Source organism: Cucurbita pepo, chromosome LG02, assembly GCF_002806865.2.
Source record: "Cucurbita pepo subsp. pepo cultivar mu-cu-16 chromosome LG02, ASM280686v2, whole genome shotgun sequence".
Classification (NCBI taxonomy): domain Eukaryota; kingdom Viridiplantae; phylum Streptophyta; class Magnoliopsida; order Cucurbitales; family Cucurbitaceae; genus Cucurbita; species Cucurbita pepo.
In genome coordinates this window covers 12,704,113-12,722,718 of record NC_036639.1, presented here as the reverse complement: position 1 = coordinate 12,722,718, position 18,606 = coordinate 12,704,113, and the positions used below count along the sequence as shown (strand labels likewise).

Below are 18,606 nucleotides of genomic sequence, written 5' to 3'. Positions count from 1 at the left end.
TGGGATCTCACGATCCTATCCTGTTGGAGGGTCACCGTCTGATGTCTGGCTCTGATACCTTTTGTAACAGTCTGGGGCCATTGCTAGCAAATATTGTCCGTTTTTTGCTCAACGTCATTTAGTCTAGGGCCGATGTTTTATAAAATTTAATGTCACATTAAGGTGAAAGAAGTTTGACATGTTTAACATCATAAATAGAATAAGAACTAAAGTTTTACTTTTCTTTTCTTTTACTCAAAGGTTCTCATTAATTGTTTGATAAAAACTTAGTAAACTCTTTTAATTTCTCAAAAACCTATGTTAATTATTATTACCCATCAATAATTTCTTTACAAATAATATATATATATATAGAGGTCAACTTCGTCGTTTTTCAAATCGGTATGTAACGACCCATGTTCAAGATTCGAAATTGAAATTTAGTACCTGATGGCCCCGACGTTCCTTTGCGACATAGTCATGTTACTTACTCCTTAAAAGTGAAGACTATTCCCACAGACCAACACGAGTCATTCCAGCATATTTTGTCCTTACTCACATGCATCCTAGAAAAATTCTTAGGAGGAGCACGTTTAGCCATTGAGGTTAAGAACGTGTACTTAGTTGGTATAGGTCGTTCTCATTCAAATGTGATCTCGGTTCAGGGTGTCATAGGGTACCACTGACAAGTTCAAAAAAATATTCTTTCTCATTTTGATCTCTCGGTACAAAAACTTACAAGAAATTATAAAACGGGTCATTAAAACCGCTCTCGATATTTGTAAGGTTCGAGCTGGTGTATTACTACGTAGTCGAGACATGAATGAACGGATGGGATCGTAGAGAAATTAAAGGCATTCATATAACAAAGATGTGTGAGAGTGACAAATCACAACCACCTCCTTTAACAACTTTAATAGGGATTCAGATCATTCAGTGTTCCAACTTTTCTTGTGTATGTGAAAACCTAATACTCAATACCCACATTTATTCATACGAAGGACGTTGGGAAAAGGTTTAGTCCATTGCATTTGTTTAGGGTTTGGGGCAGCAAAAGGTATTCCTTCTTCAACAGGGTAATAGGGTAGGGGGCCCTTTGCAGTGTCCTAACTTATATGTATATGTCCTATTGCCTTCCTTACCCATTAGCCTATATATGCAGCTGATTGATTGTGAACTTTCACATTTATTTATTTATTTATTTCCTTTTCTTTTCATTTATATTAATTAATAGAATATTATTCTCGGAGATCCTTGACCTGGGCGAGCTCCTACAACCGTGAAGCTCTTGACTTTATAGGGTGGTTCCCTTTATGGTTCAAAAACTCATGGTTGACTGACTTTTCTTTGTTTGGTTACCGTTCATGCCCACTTGTAATTAACCCCCGCCCGTCTCGAGAAAATGGAGAAATTAATTCATCTATGTATTTTTTTATTGGATTTTGATCTATCGGGACTAACGGGACTCAAACTCACAACTGTGGCCAACTCTCAAAGGCTGAAGCTCTTGACTTGGGCGAGCTCCTGCAACCGTGAAGCTCTTGACTTTACAGGGTGGTTCCCTTTATGGTTCAAAAACTCGTGGTTGACTGACTTTTCTTTGTTTGGTTACAGTTCATGCCCACTTTATCTATGTATTTCTTTTATTGGATTTTGATCTATCGAGACTAACGGGACTCGAACCCACAACTATGGCCAACTCTCAAGCGCTGAAGCTCGACACGTAACTTTTTGATTATTCAGTTATTGCAGCACTGACCAAGATCCAACGGCTCCAGTCATCCTACAGGTCTCCACTAAAGTGTCTTAGAAGAGTCTGTTCATTCTCTCCTCAATGTATTTGTCAGGTTGTCTCTTGTCTGCCTATGTTTTAATTTACATGTAATATCAATTGAGTTTAAAATTAGTCTCTACATGTTAGTTAATATTAACCTTTTTTTTCTTTGACATGTCGAGGACATGCTCGTCTACGGCATTACAGAGCAATATTTATAACATGGTGTAATTGTATTCCTATGAATAGAAACGTGCAATCGTCACAGCTGACATTAGCATCAAAAGATTTGAAGTCGAAAAACACGTTAAATATAATACTCATTTGAACTAAACCCTAATTGAATGGAAGCAAACTCCAAAATAGGTCAAATCAATGAATCTTTGAAATATATGTACCTAAAAAGAACATGAAATGACAAAAATGCCCTCGAATAATTAAGATATGAATGGAATATGCATATGGGTTGATGGAGAGATGCCGTGAGAGAAGCATATGATAAAAGTATAAAGTAATGACAATATTTTATACATATTCCTCTGAGTAATACTTCTCAAAGAATATATTGGAGAATGAAAGTCTTCTTAGATTATGCCCCCACCATTTGACTCTCTTTCCTTTGTGGGGTCAAACCAGCTGCATTCATTCATTCATTCAAGCTCTCCAATAGCTGTCTACCTCAATATATCTTACTTTTTTTTTTTTTAATATTATTTTGACACCCGAAGTAAACGATAGATACATGAATGAACTGAGATTATATCTGAATAAAAGTGATCATGAAGATAGGATGACTAAGAAATGCTGAGAGGAAATGAAAGTTACTGTCTATACCAACAATGTGCATCTCTCTAGAAGGTATGTGAGTGAGGACAAAACATGCGAGAAGAACTCGTGTTGGTTGGTGGAGATAGTTTTTCCCGAAAGGACAAAACATGCTGGAAGAACAAAACATGTCACAATTTGAAAACATGTCTTCTTGATATAACCAAATAAGACCTAAAACTTCAAAGTTAAAATATGAAATCTCACAGAATCTAACATCAAACGAGTGATTGATATTATTAAAAGGTTTAAGTCTCGACAGGTTTCTTGATGGTTCGGTTATTATAACAGCCCAAGTCTACTGCTAGCAGACACGGTCAGTTTTAGCTCTGATTTGAGTGATTGAAAAACGGGTTGAAATCGTTATTCCCAACCTTATACTGTAAACCATTCAAAAGACTGATAATGGTTAATAATTAAGTGTTGGTTTGTTATCATCAAAACATCAATTAATTAATTTGAGATTAAGGGCAAAAAAGTCAACACTGCCGACCGATAAGAAAGAAGTTTTTACACTGTTATAAGAAATATTTCGTTATCCTCCCTAACCGAGGATGTCGGATCTCATAATTATTCTCTTTTGTTTTTTAACAAACAAATAGAGAAAGGAGTAAATCATCTTTCTTGATTCCAAGACCAAAAACAAAACATCATGGGAAAGTCCTTGTTCTGATTCTCTGCTTCTGTTTGGTCTCTTGTCATGTTTCCTCATTCAATGCTTTCTTTAACAACAGAAAAAAGAACCATACACCCAAGCAAACCCCTCTTTACAAAAAGTGATTTTCATATTCTTTCTTATCTCTTTCCATTGTGGTGTTATCAGTTATGAACGTGGGAAGTAAATTATTGGTCTCGTCTTAAAAGAAAATTTCACATCGTTTAGGGTTTCTCTTTCTCGAGAGATAACATAGGATCCACTCGAGTCAAGCTTCTGGTAAGCATACGATATGTAGTATCAAGGTCGAATACAGATCCACCACGGGTTTGAGCCAGAAAAGGGTGTTAGCATCATAGTGTCGAGACACTGAAAGTACAAAACCTAATTCAGTCTATACGAACTAACTTCCATGATCATTCTCTAAATGAGCATACAATATGTAGTATCAAGGTCGAATACAGATGCTATAAATTTTTCCACCACGGGTTTGAGCTAGAAAAGGGTGTTAGCATCATAGCGTCGAGACACTAAAAGTACAAAACCTAATTCAGTCTATACGAGCTAACTTTCATGATCATTCCCTAAATTAGCCGATGTGAGACTTTCATCCAACACCTCCTTTGAACAAAGTACGCCTCGGCTCGATTCTTTTTCTTTTGGAGTTTTAGTCATTTTTTACTATGCCTTCGGATTCTGTTGACATGAGTAAGTTTAGGGCATGACTCTGATACCATGTTAGATGAACACTGCTATCCACACTGATATGATATTGTCCACTTTGAGGGTAAGCTCTTATGGCTTTGCTTTGGGTTTCTCCAAAAGGTCCCATGATCATTCCCTAAATCAGTCGATGTGGGACTTTCATCTGACAGTTTCAATTATTGTCGACCTCGATCGATCAAATCGGGTCGTAAAGATAAAGAAATTTTGGGACACTATCAATAACAAAGGCCTTAATTAATGACCTTTGGAAAATCTCAGTATGTCCAAAGACATCTTTTAGTGTCGGATTTTGCAGAGAAATGTAATAAGAAGCCATGCAGTGGGGCTGTGGACAGAGCTGCACAAACCGACAGAAATTAAATTTCGGGGGAAAAAATTATTTAATATTTATTAATTTAATTAATTTAAAAGGAAAAAAAGAAAATTCTGCATGAATTAATTAATTTATTTATGCGAATTAAATGGACAATACGCATATGTTTGCCCATTACTTAATGATTGATGATATTTAATTCATTGGGAGAATTAAACTGACAAGAAATTTAAATTAATTCTCATAAAGTTTTGTCCATTTTTATCCTTTAGGACCATTCCATTAAAATAAAATAAAATAAAAAAAACAATTAATCTAGGACCATTGTAATAACTACTTTGTTTTGTTTTGTTTTTTTTTTTTTTGGGAAATTCAATTTCTGCTCGGCTCCGTATGTTGAATCGATTTTTACCCTAAACTATGTTTATCTCGTAGTTTCAGGAAGTCTCTAGAGATCGAGAAGTTTAAATTTAGGTAATTTATGTGTGGGATTCCACGTCGTAACCTCTCCCTAGCATACGCGTTTTAAAATTGTGAGGCTGACAATGATACATAACGAGTTAAAGTGGACAATATCTGATAGCGGTGAACTTGGGTTGTTACATTAAGTGTGAGATTTTTCGTGTTTGTTATATGTAAAAAGCCTATGACTTTTAAGAGAAGTTAACGTTAATGTAATGACCCATGTTCAGGATTCGGAATTTGGATGACCTCAACATTTTCGTGCTATTGCTTGCAACATGGTATGATTACGTGATGTCCCATATTGGTTGGGGAGAAGAACAAAAGACCCTTTATAAGGGTGTGGAAATCTTCCCTTAGCACACGCGTTTTAAAGCCTTGAGGGGAAGCCCAAAGAGAACAATATACTGCTAGTAGTGGATTTGGGCCGTTACAAATGGTATCAGAGTCAGACACCGAATGATGTGTCAACCTTCTCGCTGTTCCCCGAACGGAGGTAGACACGAGGAGATGTGTCAATAAGGACGCTAGGCCTTAAAAGGGAGTGGATTTGGTAGGGGTTCCACATCGATTGGAGAAAAGAACGAGTGTCAGCAAGGACGTAGGGCCCCAAAGGGGGGTGGATTGTGATGTCCCACATAGGTTAGGGAGAAGAACAAAAAACCCTTTATAAGAGTGTGTAAATCTTCCCGTAGTAGGCGTTTTAAAGCCTTGAGGTGCCGAAAGAGGACAATATCTGCTCTCGTTTGGATATGACCTCGGTTAATTTACGTACTCTTCATTTACTCGAATGTCACGTTTAATCACGAACGTTTTAAACTTATTTATTTATATTTGAATGGAAAAGGCTTGGCATGAAGTTGACAAGAGAGAGAGAGAGAGAAGGCCCATTGTTCGAAAAGAGAGAATAGTAAATGCAAATGGAGCAGAAGGGAACAGAGTGTGATGTGAAAGATGAAGAAATGATTTTGTAATCGATTGCTTTATGATTGAACCACAAAAATTTAAGCCTTTTGCATTGGAAAGAGAGAGAGAGATGAAGAAGAGAGCGTGGGTGCCTTTAGTGGGGGCACCCTACCCCATAACCCACAAACCTACCCTTCAAAAAAAAAAAAAAAAACCCTAAAACTCACTCTTGAATTTAATAGGAATGGTCAAAACGCTCTCTGATTTGAAAATTCTGACTAACTCAATCCAACTCGTACCATTTTTGTGATGTCTCATTTCGGTTGAGGAGGAGAACGAAATACCTTTTATAAGAGTGTGGAAACCTCTCCCTAGTTGTAAAGCCTTAAGCGGAAGCACGAAAGGGAAAGCCTAAAGAGGATAATATCTGTTAGCGGTGGGTCTGAGCTGTTACAATTTTAGTTAGGTTATCAGTTTATTTGGGTCGAGTTAGATTTATATAAAGAAAAACTTTATAAGTTAGGTGTAATAGCTCAAGCTCACCGCTAGCAGATATTGTTGTTTTGGCCTATTACGTGAGGCAAACCGCTTTTTCTAAGGAGAGGTTTTCAAGGAATGTTTTGTTCCTCTCTTCATAAATTCTCCTAAAATTAGTTTGAGCTGAGCTCGACCATGTTGAGTTAGTTGTGTTTAGATTTACTAGGAATAATATGTGACACAAGACAATATGCCTTTTTTTTTTAGTTCAATTTTGGTAGAGTTAGAGAACCGAGCTATTAGAGGTGTTTTTTTTAGGTAGCTAAGGGTGGTGGGTGAATGGAGTGAGCTTTCACATCGTGCCTCGTTATGGGGACTGACCCATTAGAGGTGTTGACGTTGTCCTTCACCAAAGTCATCGACCCCTATTGTCTCCTTCGCATTTAATTTAATTTTTTATCTCTCTCTCTCTTCCAATATGTATGTTACCTCTGATGGACTCTCTCTCACACTTTCGAATAAAGGGGATGATTTGGACCTCCGACCTCAAGAAAATATATTGATGTCTTCACTCTTGGTCGATTTGTGGTTAATTCAGGTCTAGACATACATAAAATCTCGTTTTACTAGCTATTCCTTCTCATATTTAGCTTCTAAACTCGTTCCAAATTTGACCCGAAAAGCTTGAAGGGTCGTCTTCGTGGGCTATATATGTGTGTATTACACAACGCTCATGTCAATCCTAATTTTAATGGGCCTTGTTGGGCTTATATAAAAAAAGAAAAAAAAAAGTTTATTAGAGACCAAAGTTCAAAAAAATTTATTAATATATGAATGAAAATCGTCTATTAACACTTCATAAATTATCTTCGAACTTTTTAAGGTTGTTTTTGAAAATTCATAAGTATTTTTTAAACCCGTAGTAACTATAAAAATATTTTTTAATTTTTTAAAAATGTTTTAAGGTATTTTTTATTTATTTTTTTAAAATTAAGAGTTTTTTTAAACGGTGTTCAAAGATAAAAGGATATTCTTGAAATAATTTTGAAAGTTTAAGGATATTTTGAAACAAAATGAAATAAAATATTAACGGTTTCAATTCAAAATTAATGTCATATATATATTTGAAATAAGTTCGTTTTGAATTTTTTTAATTTAAGGGCATTTTTTAATTTAAGGATATTTTAAAGATAAAATTAATTTAATAATATATATATATATTTTAATATTTAGGGTTTAAATTTCCTATAAAAATTGATTTTTTTAAAATTTTTTATTTATTTATATTTTTTGGTTGAAAATAAAGGAAAAGATCCCTAAAATTACACAAGCGGTGAGGAATGGCAAAGAAAACCCTGCGAGTTACCTTTTTCATTTGACACTTCCTTTAATCTCTCGCTCATAACCAAAGGGTCGGCCAGTTTCAGTCGCAAAACAGGGCAAATCTTGGTTGATACTCAATTTCTTCAAAGAACCCACAGACCTTCAAGTCTTCTCTTCTCAGTGTACTGTTAGTAAGTCTTAATCACAGGGTTCTTCCATTTACAATTTTCCTGTTCTTCTTAGTTCAGCTTTGGGAGAATCATCCCATAATTTGCTCACTCGTTTCCCTCTGTTTTGTTTGATTTACATTACGCTTTAATTTTTTGTTCTTCTGTTTTGTTATAGGGAGCGCCGCCGAGGAGGGTTTTTCAATCATGGCTGATGAAAATCACACTGAAATTCGTGTCCCTGAAGATGGGGCCTCAGAACCCAGTAATGGGAATGAACCAGATTCTGTTGAACTTGCTTCCACATCGCAAAAGGATGAAGATGATTTGAAAGGTGAATTGTTTTGCCTTGTGAATGATGTTCGTGGGTCAAGGTTTCTTATGCTTCTGAATAGTTATAATAGAAATTCTTAAAGGAAGATTAAAGTTTTTATATCCTTTGGTTGTGTATACTAATGGGGCTTTGATGGGAAGATAAAGTATATGACGTTGTATCTGTTTTTCTTAAATAGATTTAGAATGATTGTTATTGTAGTTTATTAATTTTCGAGTGTAGAGTTTAGAGATCATCATTGTGAGATCCCACATCGGTTGAGGAGGAGAACGAAACATCCGTTATAAGGGTGTGGAATCCTCTACCCTAGCAGACGTGTTTTACAAACCTTGAGGGGATGCTCGAAAGGGAAAGCTCAAATAGGATATCTACTAGCGGTGGGCTTGGGCTGTTACAAATGGTATTAGAATCAGACATCGGCCGATGTGCCAACGAAGAGGTTGAGCCTCGAAGCGGGTGGACATGAGGCGGTGTGCCAACAAGAATGTTGGACCTTGAAGCAGGGTGGATTAGGGGGTCCCACATCGATTGGAGAGAGGAATGAGTGCCAGCGAGGACGCTGAGCCTCAAAGGGGGTGAATTGTGAGATCCCATATCGTTTGGGGAGGAGAACGAAGCATCCTTTATAAGGGTGGAAACCTCTCCCTAGCAAACTTGTTTTACAAACCTTGAGGGGAAGCTCGAGAGGGAAAGCTCAAAGAGGACAATATCTGTTAGCGGTGAGCTTGGGTCATTACAAATGGTATCAGACCCAGACATTGGGTGATGTGCTAGTGGAGAGGCTGAGCCCCAAAGCGGGGTAGACACGAGGCGGTGTGCCAACAAGAACGCTGGGCCCCGAAGGGGGGTGGATTGAGGGGTCCCACGTCGATTGGAGAGAGGAATGAGTGCCAGCGAGGACTCTAGGCCCCGAAGGGGAGTGGATTGTGAGATTCCACATCGGTTGGGGAGGAGAACGAAGCATCCTTTACAAGGGTGTAGAAACCTCTCCCTAGCAGACACGTTTGAAAAACTTTGAGGGTTTACCGATGCTTGTAGCTCTCATCGCAACGTAAACCTTAACTTTGTACCCTATCAAATGTTTATTAAATTTGATATAACTAGTGGTTGTATCTACTTCCATTTTATTGATGGTTTACTGATGCGTGCAATTGGTTGATATTTCTCCTTCATTTTGCAGAAGGAACAAAGAAAAAGAAGAAGAAAAATAAAAGCAAGTGAGAACTCTTTATGTTAGTACATTGTTTCTTGTGTGTGTATGCTTTCCCTTAGGTTGGGGTGTTGATGGATATTGCAAGGCTATCTTTAAGTTCGATATTTTTTTTTTACATGAATAGGAAAAAGAAAGAAGCGCCTCAACAGACAGATCCACCGTCTATTCCCGTCGTTGATCTTTTCCCGTCCGGGGATTATCCAGAGGGTGAAATTCAACAGTACAAGGATGAGTGAGTATAAGTATTGATTTTAATGCTGCATAGTAATAGTTTTCTTGTCTAATATTATGGTTCAAAACATATGTTGTTTTGGATTGAATTGAGAAATCAAGAATAATATATTAAACACAGTATGTGTTGTGTTGCCCACCGCTAGCAGATATTGTCTTATTTGGGCTTTCCCTTTCGGGCTTCTCCTCAAGGTTTTTAAAACGCGTATGCTAGGGAGAGGTTTCCACACCCTTATAAAGAATGTTTCGTTCTCATCCCCAACCAATGTGGGATCTCACAATCCACCCCTCTTCGGGGTCCAGCGTCCTCGCTGACACTCATTCCCTTCTCCAATCAATGTGAGACCCCCAATCCACCCCCTACGGGGCCCAACATCCTTGCTGGAACACTACCTCATGTCCACCCCCTTCGGGACTTAGCCTCCTCGCTAGCACATCGCCTGGTATCTGGCTCTGATACCATTTGTAATGCCCAAGCCCACCGCTAGTAGATATTGTCCTCCTTGGGATTTCCCTTTGGGGCTTCCCTCAAGGTTTTTAAAACATGTCTGTTAGGGAGAGATTTCTACACCCTTATAAAGAATGCTTCGTTCTCCTCTCCAACCGATGTTGGATCTTATATCCACTTGTAACTTGTAAGTTGTCTTTCAAAGTAAATGGAAAAACACAGGAGCTTTACATATGTACTTGTTGTTGTGTTATTTTTGCATTATTGCAAGTGTACGAGTCAAGTTTTAATATTGTGATTTGAGGACATGGTATTGTCCACATGGTTGGTCTCTTAAACTCGCCCAATTTTATTTGGAGAACGAAATCGAATGATGGTTGAAAAAATAAGTAAAGCAATGGTTAAAAATAAAGATAGAGACAAGCTCGAGAGAATATCCTACGGAGTTGATCTCGCCTATTAGCCAGCAAGTAAACTACTTAAATATCCAATATTCCGTGGAAGTTTATATCATGAATGACTCTTTCTTCTCTACTTAGTAACCTATGGAGGACTACATCCGAAGAGAAGAGGGAGTTGGAGCGCCTTGAAAAGCCAATCTATAATTCTGTTCGCCGAGCAGCAGAAGTTCATCGTCAGGTAATGTAACTTGATCATATTCATGGTTATGTTGCCATATCGTGTGGACTAATGAGACTGCTGTTAGTATGAATTACCTAACGTTTTTTTTCCGCTCTTTGCTATTAGGTAAGAAAATACATAAAAAGCATACTAAAGCCAGGGATGTTGATGACTGACCTGTGTGAGACATTAGAGAACACAGTTAGGAAGCTCATATCTGAGAATGGCTTGCAAGCAGGCATAGCATTTCCTACAGGATGCTCTTTGAACTGGTAATATTAAAGAAGTAGCTTCAAATATGTGTGTGTGTATAGTTCTTCAGTATTTGTTGATAGATTAGGCTTCTATTCTTTCAGGGTTGCTGCTCATTGGACTCCTAATACTGGAGATAAGACTGTTCTTGGCTACAACGATGTAATGAAATTGGATTTTGGAACGCATATTGATGGTATATATACAATTTTTGTTTCAGTTTTTTTTGTATTATATGGATCGTAAAAGTCTAAGCCCACCGCTAGCAGATATTGTCTACTCTGGCCCATGGAGGAGAAGCCTGAAAGGGAAAACTCAAACCCACCGCTAGCAGATATTGTCCACTTTGGCTCGTCGAGGGGAAGCTCAAAAGAGGACAATATTTGTTAGCGGTGGGCTTGGGTTGCTACAAAAGACGCGTTTTAAAACTTTGAGGGGAAGCCTAGAAGAGAAAGGCCAAAAATGACAATATCTGCTAGCGGAGGGCTTGGGCGGTTACAATATCATATAACTGAAACTGGTTTATTGGTGAGTGCAGGATGCATAGTTGATTGTGCATTTACTGTTGCATTCAATCCTATGTTTGATCCTCTGCTTGAAGCCTCGCGTGAGGCAACTAACACTGGCATCAAGGTATTGTTAATTATCTTGTCTGCTGGCGGTCACCATAATATTTAGATTACTCTGCCTTGATGAAGTATATTATACTGTTCATCTTATGAAATTACAAGTATCCGCAGTGGTTGAACAAGTTGTGAGAAAACGCAGAGTTGTATTGTGAGATCCCACATCGGTTGGAGAGGAGAACGAAGCAATCTTTATAAGGGTGTGGAAACCTCTCCCTAGCATACGCGTTTTAAAAACCTTGAGGGGAAGCCTGAAAGGGAAAGTCCAAGGAAGACAATATCTGCTAGCGGTGGGCTTGGACGGTTACAAATGGTATCAAAGCCAGACATTGGGCGATGTACTGGCGAGGAGGCTAAGCCTCAATGAGGGGTGGAGACGAGGTGATGTGCCAGCATGGACGTTGGGCCCCAAAGTGGGGGGATTGGGGGGTTCCACATTGATTGGAGAAGAGAACAAGTGTCAGCGAGGACGCTGGGCCCCAAAGGAGGTGGATTGTGAGATTCCACATCGGTTGGGAGAAGAACGAAACAATCTTTATAAGATTGTGGAAACCTCTCCTTAGCAGACGCGTTTTAAAAACTTTGAGGAAAAGCTCGAAAAGGACAACCCAAAGAGTACAATATCTGCTAGCGGTGGGTTTGAGTTTGGACTGTCACACATGTATATATCAAGTAAATAACAAAGAATATCAATCCATTTGTAAAAAGGATCGATAGAATATGTTTATTCCATGTTTTCAATAATTTGTTTGTTCTCTTAAATTTTGTACTGCAAATCACTAGAATTTTATTTTTATATATTCCGAATGAATTTGATTGTTTCTTGAACCTCTACAATTAACTATCTTTTATTTCTTTAGGAGTCTGGAATCGATGTACGGCTTTGCGACGTTGGTGCTGCAATCCAGGAGGTCATGGAGTCGTATGAGGTTGAAATTAACGGAAAGGTGTTTCAAGGTACGAGTATTTCATTTGTCATCAAAGTAGAAGTCATTCGTTATCTTTTGAAAACTAGGCTATAACTCAGAGTTCTCATTTGAGATCCTACCTCGGTTGGAGAGGGGAATGAAACATTTTTTATAAGGGTGTGGAAACCTCTCCCTTCCAGATGCGTTTTAAAACCTTGAGGAGAAGCCCAGAAGAGAAAGCCCAAAGAGGACAATATCTACTGGCGGTGGACTTGAGCTATTACATCTTAACTCACCTATTCTTTATTATATTGACGCAAACAATGTTGTTACCCTCCCCGAAGATCATATTTCATGAAAATTAGATTTTAATGAACGATATTTTTCTCTTTTCAGTTAAAAGCATTCGAAATTTGAATGGACATAGCATAGGTCGTTACCAGATCCATGCTGGTAAGTCCGTTCCCATTGTGAAAGGAGGGGAGCAAACAAAAATGGAAGAGGGTGAATTCTTCGCTATCGAAACGTTTGGATCGACGGGTAAGAAAGTACGCAGCTCGGAAGTTATTGCTATTTATTAGGGGTTGCCCCTGTTGATAGGGTAGTTCATCTGTGTTTTATGCAGGGAAAGGATACGTTAGAGAAGATCTTGAATGTAGCCATTACATGAAGAACTTTGACGTTGGCCATATACCACTGAGGTTGCCAAGAGCGAAGCAATTATTAGCCACCATTAATAACAACTTCTCAACATTAGCATTCTGCAAACGATATCTCGATCGTCTGGGCGAGACGAAATATCTAATGGGATTGAAGAATTTGTGTGATTCCGGAATCGTTCAGGTGCTCCTCTTATACCTATTGTCTCGATATCTTCGATATATTATTAAGAGATGAATTCATATGACTTAGATCGGAGTTTGTCTAGTTTCCCTTCTGGTAGTTCACCATGTTATATTTAGCACGTTAGTTCGTTCTGACTTCGATATCGATTTTGATTGCTGCTCGTGTGTTCGGGAGTGCTTTTAGCAAGAACCATGTTTATATATATGTATATCCGTAGCAACGTGTCGGTCGATAATTCGGTTCTTTTCTCAGGCCTATCCTCCGTTGTGCGACTCGAAGGGCAGCTATGTTTCTCAGTTTGAGCATACCATTTTACTAAGGCCAACCTGCAAAGAAGTGATTTCCAGAGGTGATGACTATTGATATACTACTGTGGTGTGGCAGTTCCAAAGCCTTTCTCATTGACATGGTTACTGAAGAGCATTGGTTTAAGTTACATCTTTTTGTATGATATTTGGTTAGTTCAAGAAGATCAAATACAACAAATTGTTATATTTTTATATAGTTCTTATGTTCTTTTGATACTTCAAATTACTCGAGCAACTCTAAAATCAGTAAAAAGATCGAAAATTTGAGTTTTTGTTCTTGACAGTCTTAACCATTAAATTAAGTTCAAGTTAACATGATGATTCGTTTGAGATTGTTATAGCTTTTAACTCGTCAGGACGATGGATTTACGGAACGGGTATTAAACCAATGGATAAAATGGCTTAAAAAATGAAGAAAATTTTGTAGTAATATCATGTTTGGACTAAATTAAATGATGGATGAACACATAAAAATAGAAAAAATTTATTCAGTGATTATATGTCCAAATATTAATAAATTTTCGTAACCAACGCAAAGCTTTGAACTGGTTTGTATTGTGAAGTTTTGATCTTTAGCTGAGATCCCAAAACTCGCTTGTGTGCTGTGATCGTATATACTCTTCTCATTGGCGCATCTTCTTCCAAATCACATATCAAAAGGGTTATTACCGACCAATCAGGCCGCCGTTTGACTTCGATTGCCGATCATGGGGTTGGGATCCCTCGCTTCCAGAGTTGTCAGGCCTTCTTCCAGGCTCCTCAGCTCCCAAAACCCTAGAAATCTCGTTCATTTCCGACCCATTGTCTCCACCTCTGAGCTTCACAACGCTGATGCCGCCTCCGCTGCCCAGGCCCAGGCCGATCCTGCCCCGCCTCCTCCTCCTCGTACCCCCGTTGGTGGCGCCCGCGTCCATTTTTCATCTCCGGAGGACGCCATCGAGGTCTTCGTTGATGGGTACCCTGTCAAAATCCCTAAGGGTATGACGGTTCTTCAGGCATGTGAGATTGCTGGGGTCGACATTCCTAGATTTTGTTATCATAGTCGGCTCTCGATCGCTGGAAACTGCCGTATGTGCCTTGTTGAGGTCGAGAAATCCCCCAAACCCGTTGCTTCTTGCGCTATGCCTGCTCTTCCCGGTAATTTTTCTTTCCTAAACCGGTTTGGATAGCCATTTGTGGATGATTTTGGATCTCTACGATAGGATATGGATTAATTGGCTCTTGATTTTGGTTTTCTTAGATTTGCACCATGTAAATTGATAAGGGATTGATTTGCCTGTGGCTATGGTTTTCTTATATGTTTTATTGTATAGATGATTCAGTGCTTCTGTGCAGGATACCCTGTTTCATCCATTGAAGCCAAATTTAGTTTTTGAATCACTATATGGTTTATTGAGTATAATCTTGAGTGATGAATGAGAAAGCAATTTATCTGAATATATCTGCTTCCTAGGAATGAAAATTAAGACTGATACGCCACTGGCGAAAAAGGCTCGAGAAGGCGTGATGGAATTCTTGTTGATGAATCATCCATTGGATTGTCCAATTTGTGATCAGGGTGGAGAATGTGATCTTCAGGATCAGTCTATGGCATTTGGGTCCGATCGTGGTCGGTTTACTGATGTGAAGAGATCAGTGGTCGACAAGAATCTCGGCCCGCTTGTGAAAACTGTAATGACACGATGCATTCAGTGTACCAGGTGAGATTTTGTAGTTTTGTAGTCTTTGGAGGGAAATTGTTTGATTTAAAGGAACACCGTTATATAGTCCTAACTTACAAAGTTTCTATGGCTTTTAAAATTCGAACACCTACGTTGGAATTATGAACTTGTTAGTGACATCAAGGACTGGATCAGTAACGCTCGATCTAATATGAAATTCGTACCTTGGTTTTGCTAAACGTTTTTGTAGGCATGTATGATACGGACTATTATTTCGGTTAAGATTGTAATGATCGTTTTTCTAATGGAAGGTTAAAGTAGCTATTGGTTTTCATTGTTTGGTGGATGCCTTATTCATTAATGTTTATCAAATGCTGCTCTAGTCGTTCGGCTTTTTTCTGTAATTTGTCTAACCGTTATATCTTTACGAAAATACCTAATCTGAAGGATATCCATTACCCTGCAGGTGTGTAAGATTTGCTACAGAGGTTGCTGGGGTTCAGGATCTTGGCATGTTAGGTCGTGGTAGCGGTGAAGAAATTGGGACTTATGTTGAAAAGCTAATGACTAGTGAGCTATCAGGGAATGTCATTGATATTTGTCCCGTGGGCGCATTGACGTCAAAACCTTTTGCTTTTAAAGCCAGGAATTGGGAATTGAAGGGTACCGAGAGCATCGATGTTACTGATGCAGTTGGATCCAACATTCGTATCGATAGTCGAGGTCCTGAGGTTATGCGTATCGTGCCTCGATTAAATGAGGTACGTTTTGAGATCTCTCATGTCTACGTAGTTATTTTAAAGAATTGCTTCTGAAATGATGTGTACATCTGTTATGTTGGATTTCAATATTCGTTAGAAAGTCGAACCACATTCATAGCATGTTTTAAATGATTACTCCCAATAAGTTACCGAGCGTACGAATTTTGACAATTTTTCAACGTACAAACTTCGTCGAAGCTTTGACCTATAAAACTCTGTAGATTCATCATTCGTATTGAAGGAACAAGGGGCAGCTTGACTTGATCACCTTTACCATTTCCAGGATATTAACGAAGAATGGATATCAGACAAGACTCGCTTTTGTTACGACGGTCTCAAGAGACAGAGATTGAATGACCCAATGATCCGTGGTGCTGATGGACGCTTTAAGGCTGTCAGCTGGCGCGATGCCCTTGCTGTGGTTGCTGAAGCTGCCCATCAGGTTAAACCCGAGGAAATCGTCGGAATTGCTGGTAAACTGTCTGATGCAGAGTCCATGATTGCTTTGAAAGATCTCTTAAATAGGTTGGGATCCAATAATGTATGGTGTGAAGGAAACGGACCACAACCGAACGCAGACCTGCGTTCCGGGTATATCATGAATAGCGGTATTGCTGGTCTAGAGAAGGCAGATGTCTTTCTTTTGATAGGCACTCAGGTACTTCTATTTCATTCTCTCTTCTTTCAGTGTCAATGGGAATCAAATTAGTCTTCTTCTGATCTCCTTAGCTTACTCTTAATATATTTCTGATCATTTCAATGAATTTCGTTCGTCGGTTTTCATTCTCACTGACTTATGATGCGCTTAGATCTCGTATAAACGCTTGTGGATTATAGTCTGATGAGATCGTGTTGGATTTGTGTTCTTATATGTTCTATTATCATTTTTTGCCCCTTACTATTTCAAACTAAACTCTGCCAGCCAAGGGTTGAAGCTGCTATGGTGAATGCAAGAATCCGAAAGACTGTAAGAGCAACTCACGCTAAAGTCGGTTATGTTGGCCCGCCGACAGATTTCAACTATGATCATCAGCACCTCGGGACTGGACCTCAGGCGCTTGTTGACATAGCCGAGGGTCGCCATCCCTTCTGCTCGATCCTCAAAAACGCCAAAAATCCAGCTATCATTGTTGGTGCTGGACTTTTCGAAAGAAAGGACAAAGATGCAATCTTTTCTGTAGTTGAAAACATTGCCAAACAAAATAATGTGGTCAGACCTGATTGGAATGGTTACAACGTATTGCTTTTGAATGCTTCCCAAGCTGCAGCTCTCGACCTCGGACTTGTGCCAGAATCAATAAATAGCGTTGAGTCTGCTAAGTTTTTGTATTTGATGGGAGCCGATGATGTGGACTTCGAGAAGGTCCGAAAGGATGCTTTTGTGGTTTACCAAGGACACCACGGCGACAAGGGTGTCTATCGAGCTAACGTAATTCTCCCTGCAGCAGCTTTCAGCGAAAAGGAAGGAACCTACGAAAACACCGAAGGTTGCACCCAACAAACATTGCCTGCAGTGCCAACAGTTGGCGATGCACGAGAAGATTGGAAGATCATTCGTGCTCTCTCCGAGGTTGCTGGTCTGCGATTGCCATACGATTCCCTCGGAGCGATAAGGTCCCGGATAAAGACCGTGGCCCCAAACCTCTTGCAGGTAGACGAAAGAGAGGCAGCTACATTTTCTGCTTCGATTAAGCCCGAAAGCACCGAGAAGATGGAAATGGTTGATTTTGGCAGCACCATAGAAAACTTCTACATGACTGATGCCATTACAAGGGCATCAAAGATCATGGCACAATGCAGTTCATTACTGGCTAAAAAGTGAGATTTTCTTCATTATTTTTCTTAATTATTTGCTTTATAAATATCATAGTTGTCTGCAAGGGGCTTCTCTTGTTAGACCAGATATCTGGAACGCCTTCAAGTAAGCTTCTAATAAAAGTGACCACCCTTTATTTGTTTCACTGTAACATGTTTCGCAATGGGAAACCTTTTCTTTGAAACCATGGCGTTTGAAGTTTGGTTCTTCAACATTTCTCTTATAAAAGATACCTCTCTTCATCTCTATATATTTCTATATTCATAACTCTGGAAAAACACTGATACTTCGATTTAGTCTCTCCTGTTTGGGGAGCTCATTTTGAGTCGGTGATGGTATGATCAAGCACGGATTAGAAAGCCTCAATTGAAGTTCTATGACTCAGACAGAAGTTAATAAGATAGAGCAGAAGTGAAAGATGAAAGCACTATATCGGAAAACCGGAAAACCAAACCTTTGATAGTTCAGTCTTCCTATTAGGAGTTGTGTAAGATCTGTATGCTATCTTTGGAATAGGTTTGGAATCTTTGGAATAGGTTTGGAAGGCAGGATATTGGGATCAGATTGATCACCATCATATGAGAATTGAAAGGAACTAGTGGAAGTAATGTTCCTTGCACGATATTGAAATGGTAAGAATACGGGATTTTGTTGCATTCTGCAGGATAGGACACTATCTAAGATCCCATACCCGTTGATGAGGGAAACAAAACATATTTTTATAAGGGTGTGAATACTACTCCCAAGCAGTCGCGTTTAAAATCGTGAGGCCGACGGCTAGGCTAAAACGGACAATATTTGTTAGTGGTGGGTTCAGAGACAGTTGATTACAAATTGCATCGAAGCCTAACACCGGATGGTGTGCCAGACAATATTTGTTAGTGGTGGGTTCAGAGACGGTTGGTTACAAATTGCATCGGAGCCTAACACCGGATTGTGTGCCAGACAATATTTGTTAGTGGTGGGTTCAGAGA

General features: G+C 39.0%; 2 protein-coding genes across 4 annotated transcripts; both read left to right on the top strand.

Moving 5' to 3' along the window:
- The first annotated feature begins 7,441 nt into the window (after positions 1 to 7,441).
- On the top strand, positions 7,442 to 13,606 carry LOC111785573 (methionine aminopeptidase 2B). Of its 3 annotated transcripts, none has more exons than XM_023665971.1 (12): positions 7,442 to 7,631; positions 7,786 to 7,941; positions 9,122 to 9,158; positions 9,279 to 9,386; positions 10,373 to 10,472; positions 10,581 to 10,726; positions 10,811 to 10,902; positions 11,245 to 11,339; positions 12,193 to 12,289; positions 12,637 to 12,780; positions 12,866 to 13,083; positions 13,339 to 13,606. In XM_023665971.1, exons 2-12 carry the CDS (start codon positions 7,815 to 7,817, stop codon positions 13,447 to 13,449), a joined length of 1,275 nt encoding a protein of 424 aa, XP_023521739.1. In that variant the 5' UTR covers positions 7,442 to 7,631; positions 7,786 to 7,814; the 3' UTR covers positions 13,450 to 13,606. The 3 variants fall into 3 exon arrangements, with proteins under 3 accessions (XP_023521739.1, XP_023521748.1, XP_023521749.1); XM_023665980.1 differs by having other exon boundaries at positions 7,452 to 7,627; XM_023665981.1 differs by lacking the exons at positions 7,442 to 7,631; positions 7,786 to 7,941 and having other exon boundaries at positions 9,135 to 9,173.
- Positions 13,607 to 13,918: 312 nt separating this feature from the next.
- On the top strand, positions 13,919 to 17,816 carry LOC111788738 (NADH dehydrogenase [ubiquinone] iron-sulfur protein 1, mitochondrial). The gene is made up of 5 exons (XM_023669203.1): positions 13,919 to 14,531; positions 14,848 to 15,094; positions 15,522 to 15,816; positions 16,100 to 16,474; positions 16,739 to 17,816. The coding sequence occupies exons 1-5, from the start codon at positions 14,102 to 14,104 to the stop codon at positions 17,636 to 17,638; spliced, it is 2,247 nt and encodes a 748-aa protein (XP_023524971.1). The 5' UTR covers positions 13,919 to 14,101; the 3' UTR covers positions 17,639 to 17,816.
- The last annotated feature ends 790 nt before the right edge of the window (positions 17,817 to 18,606 follow it).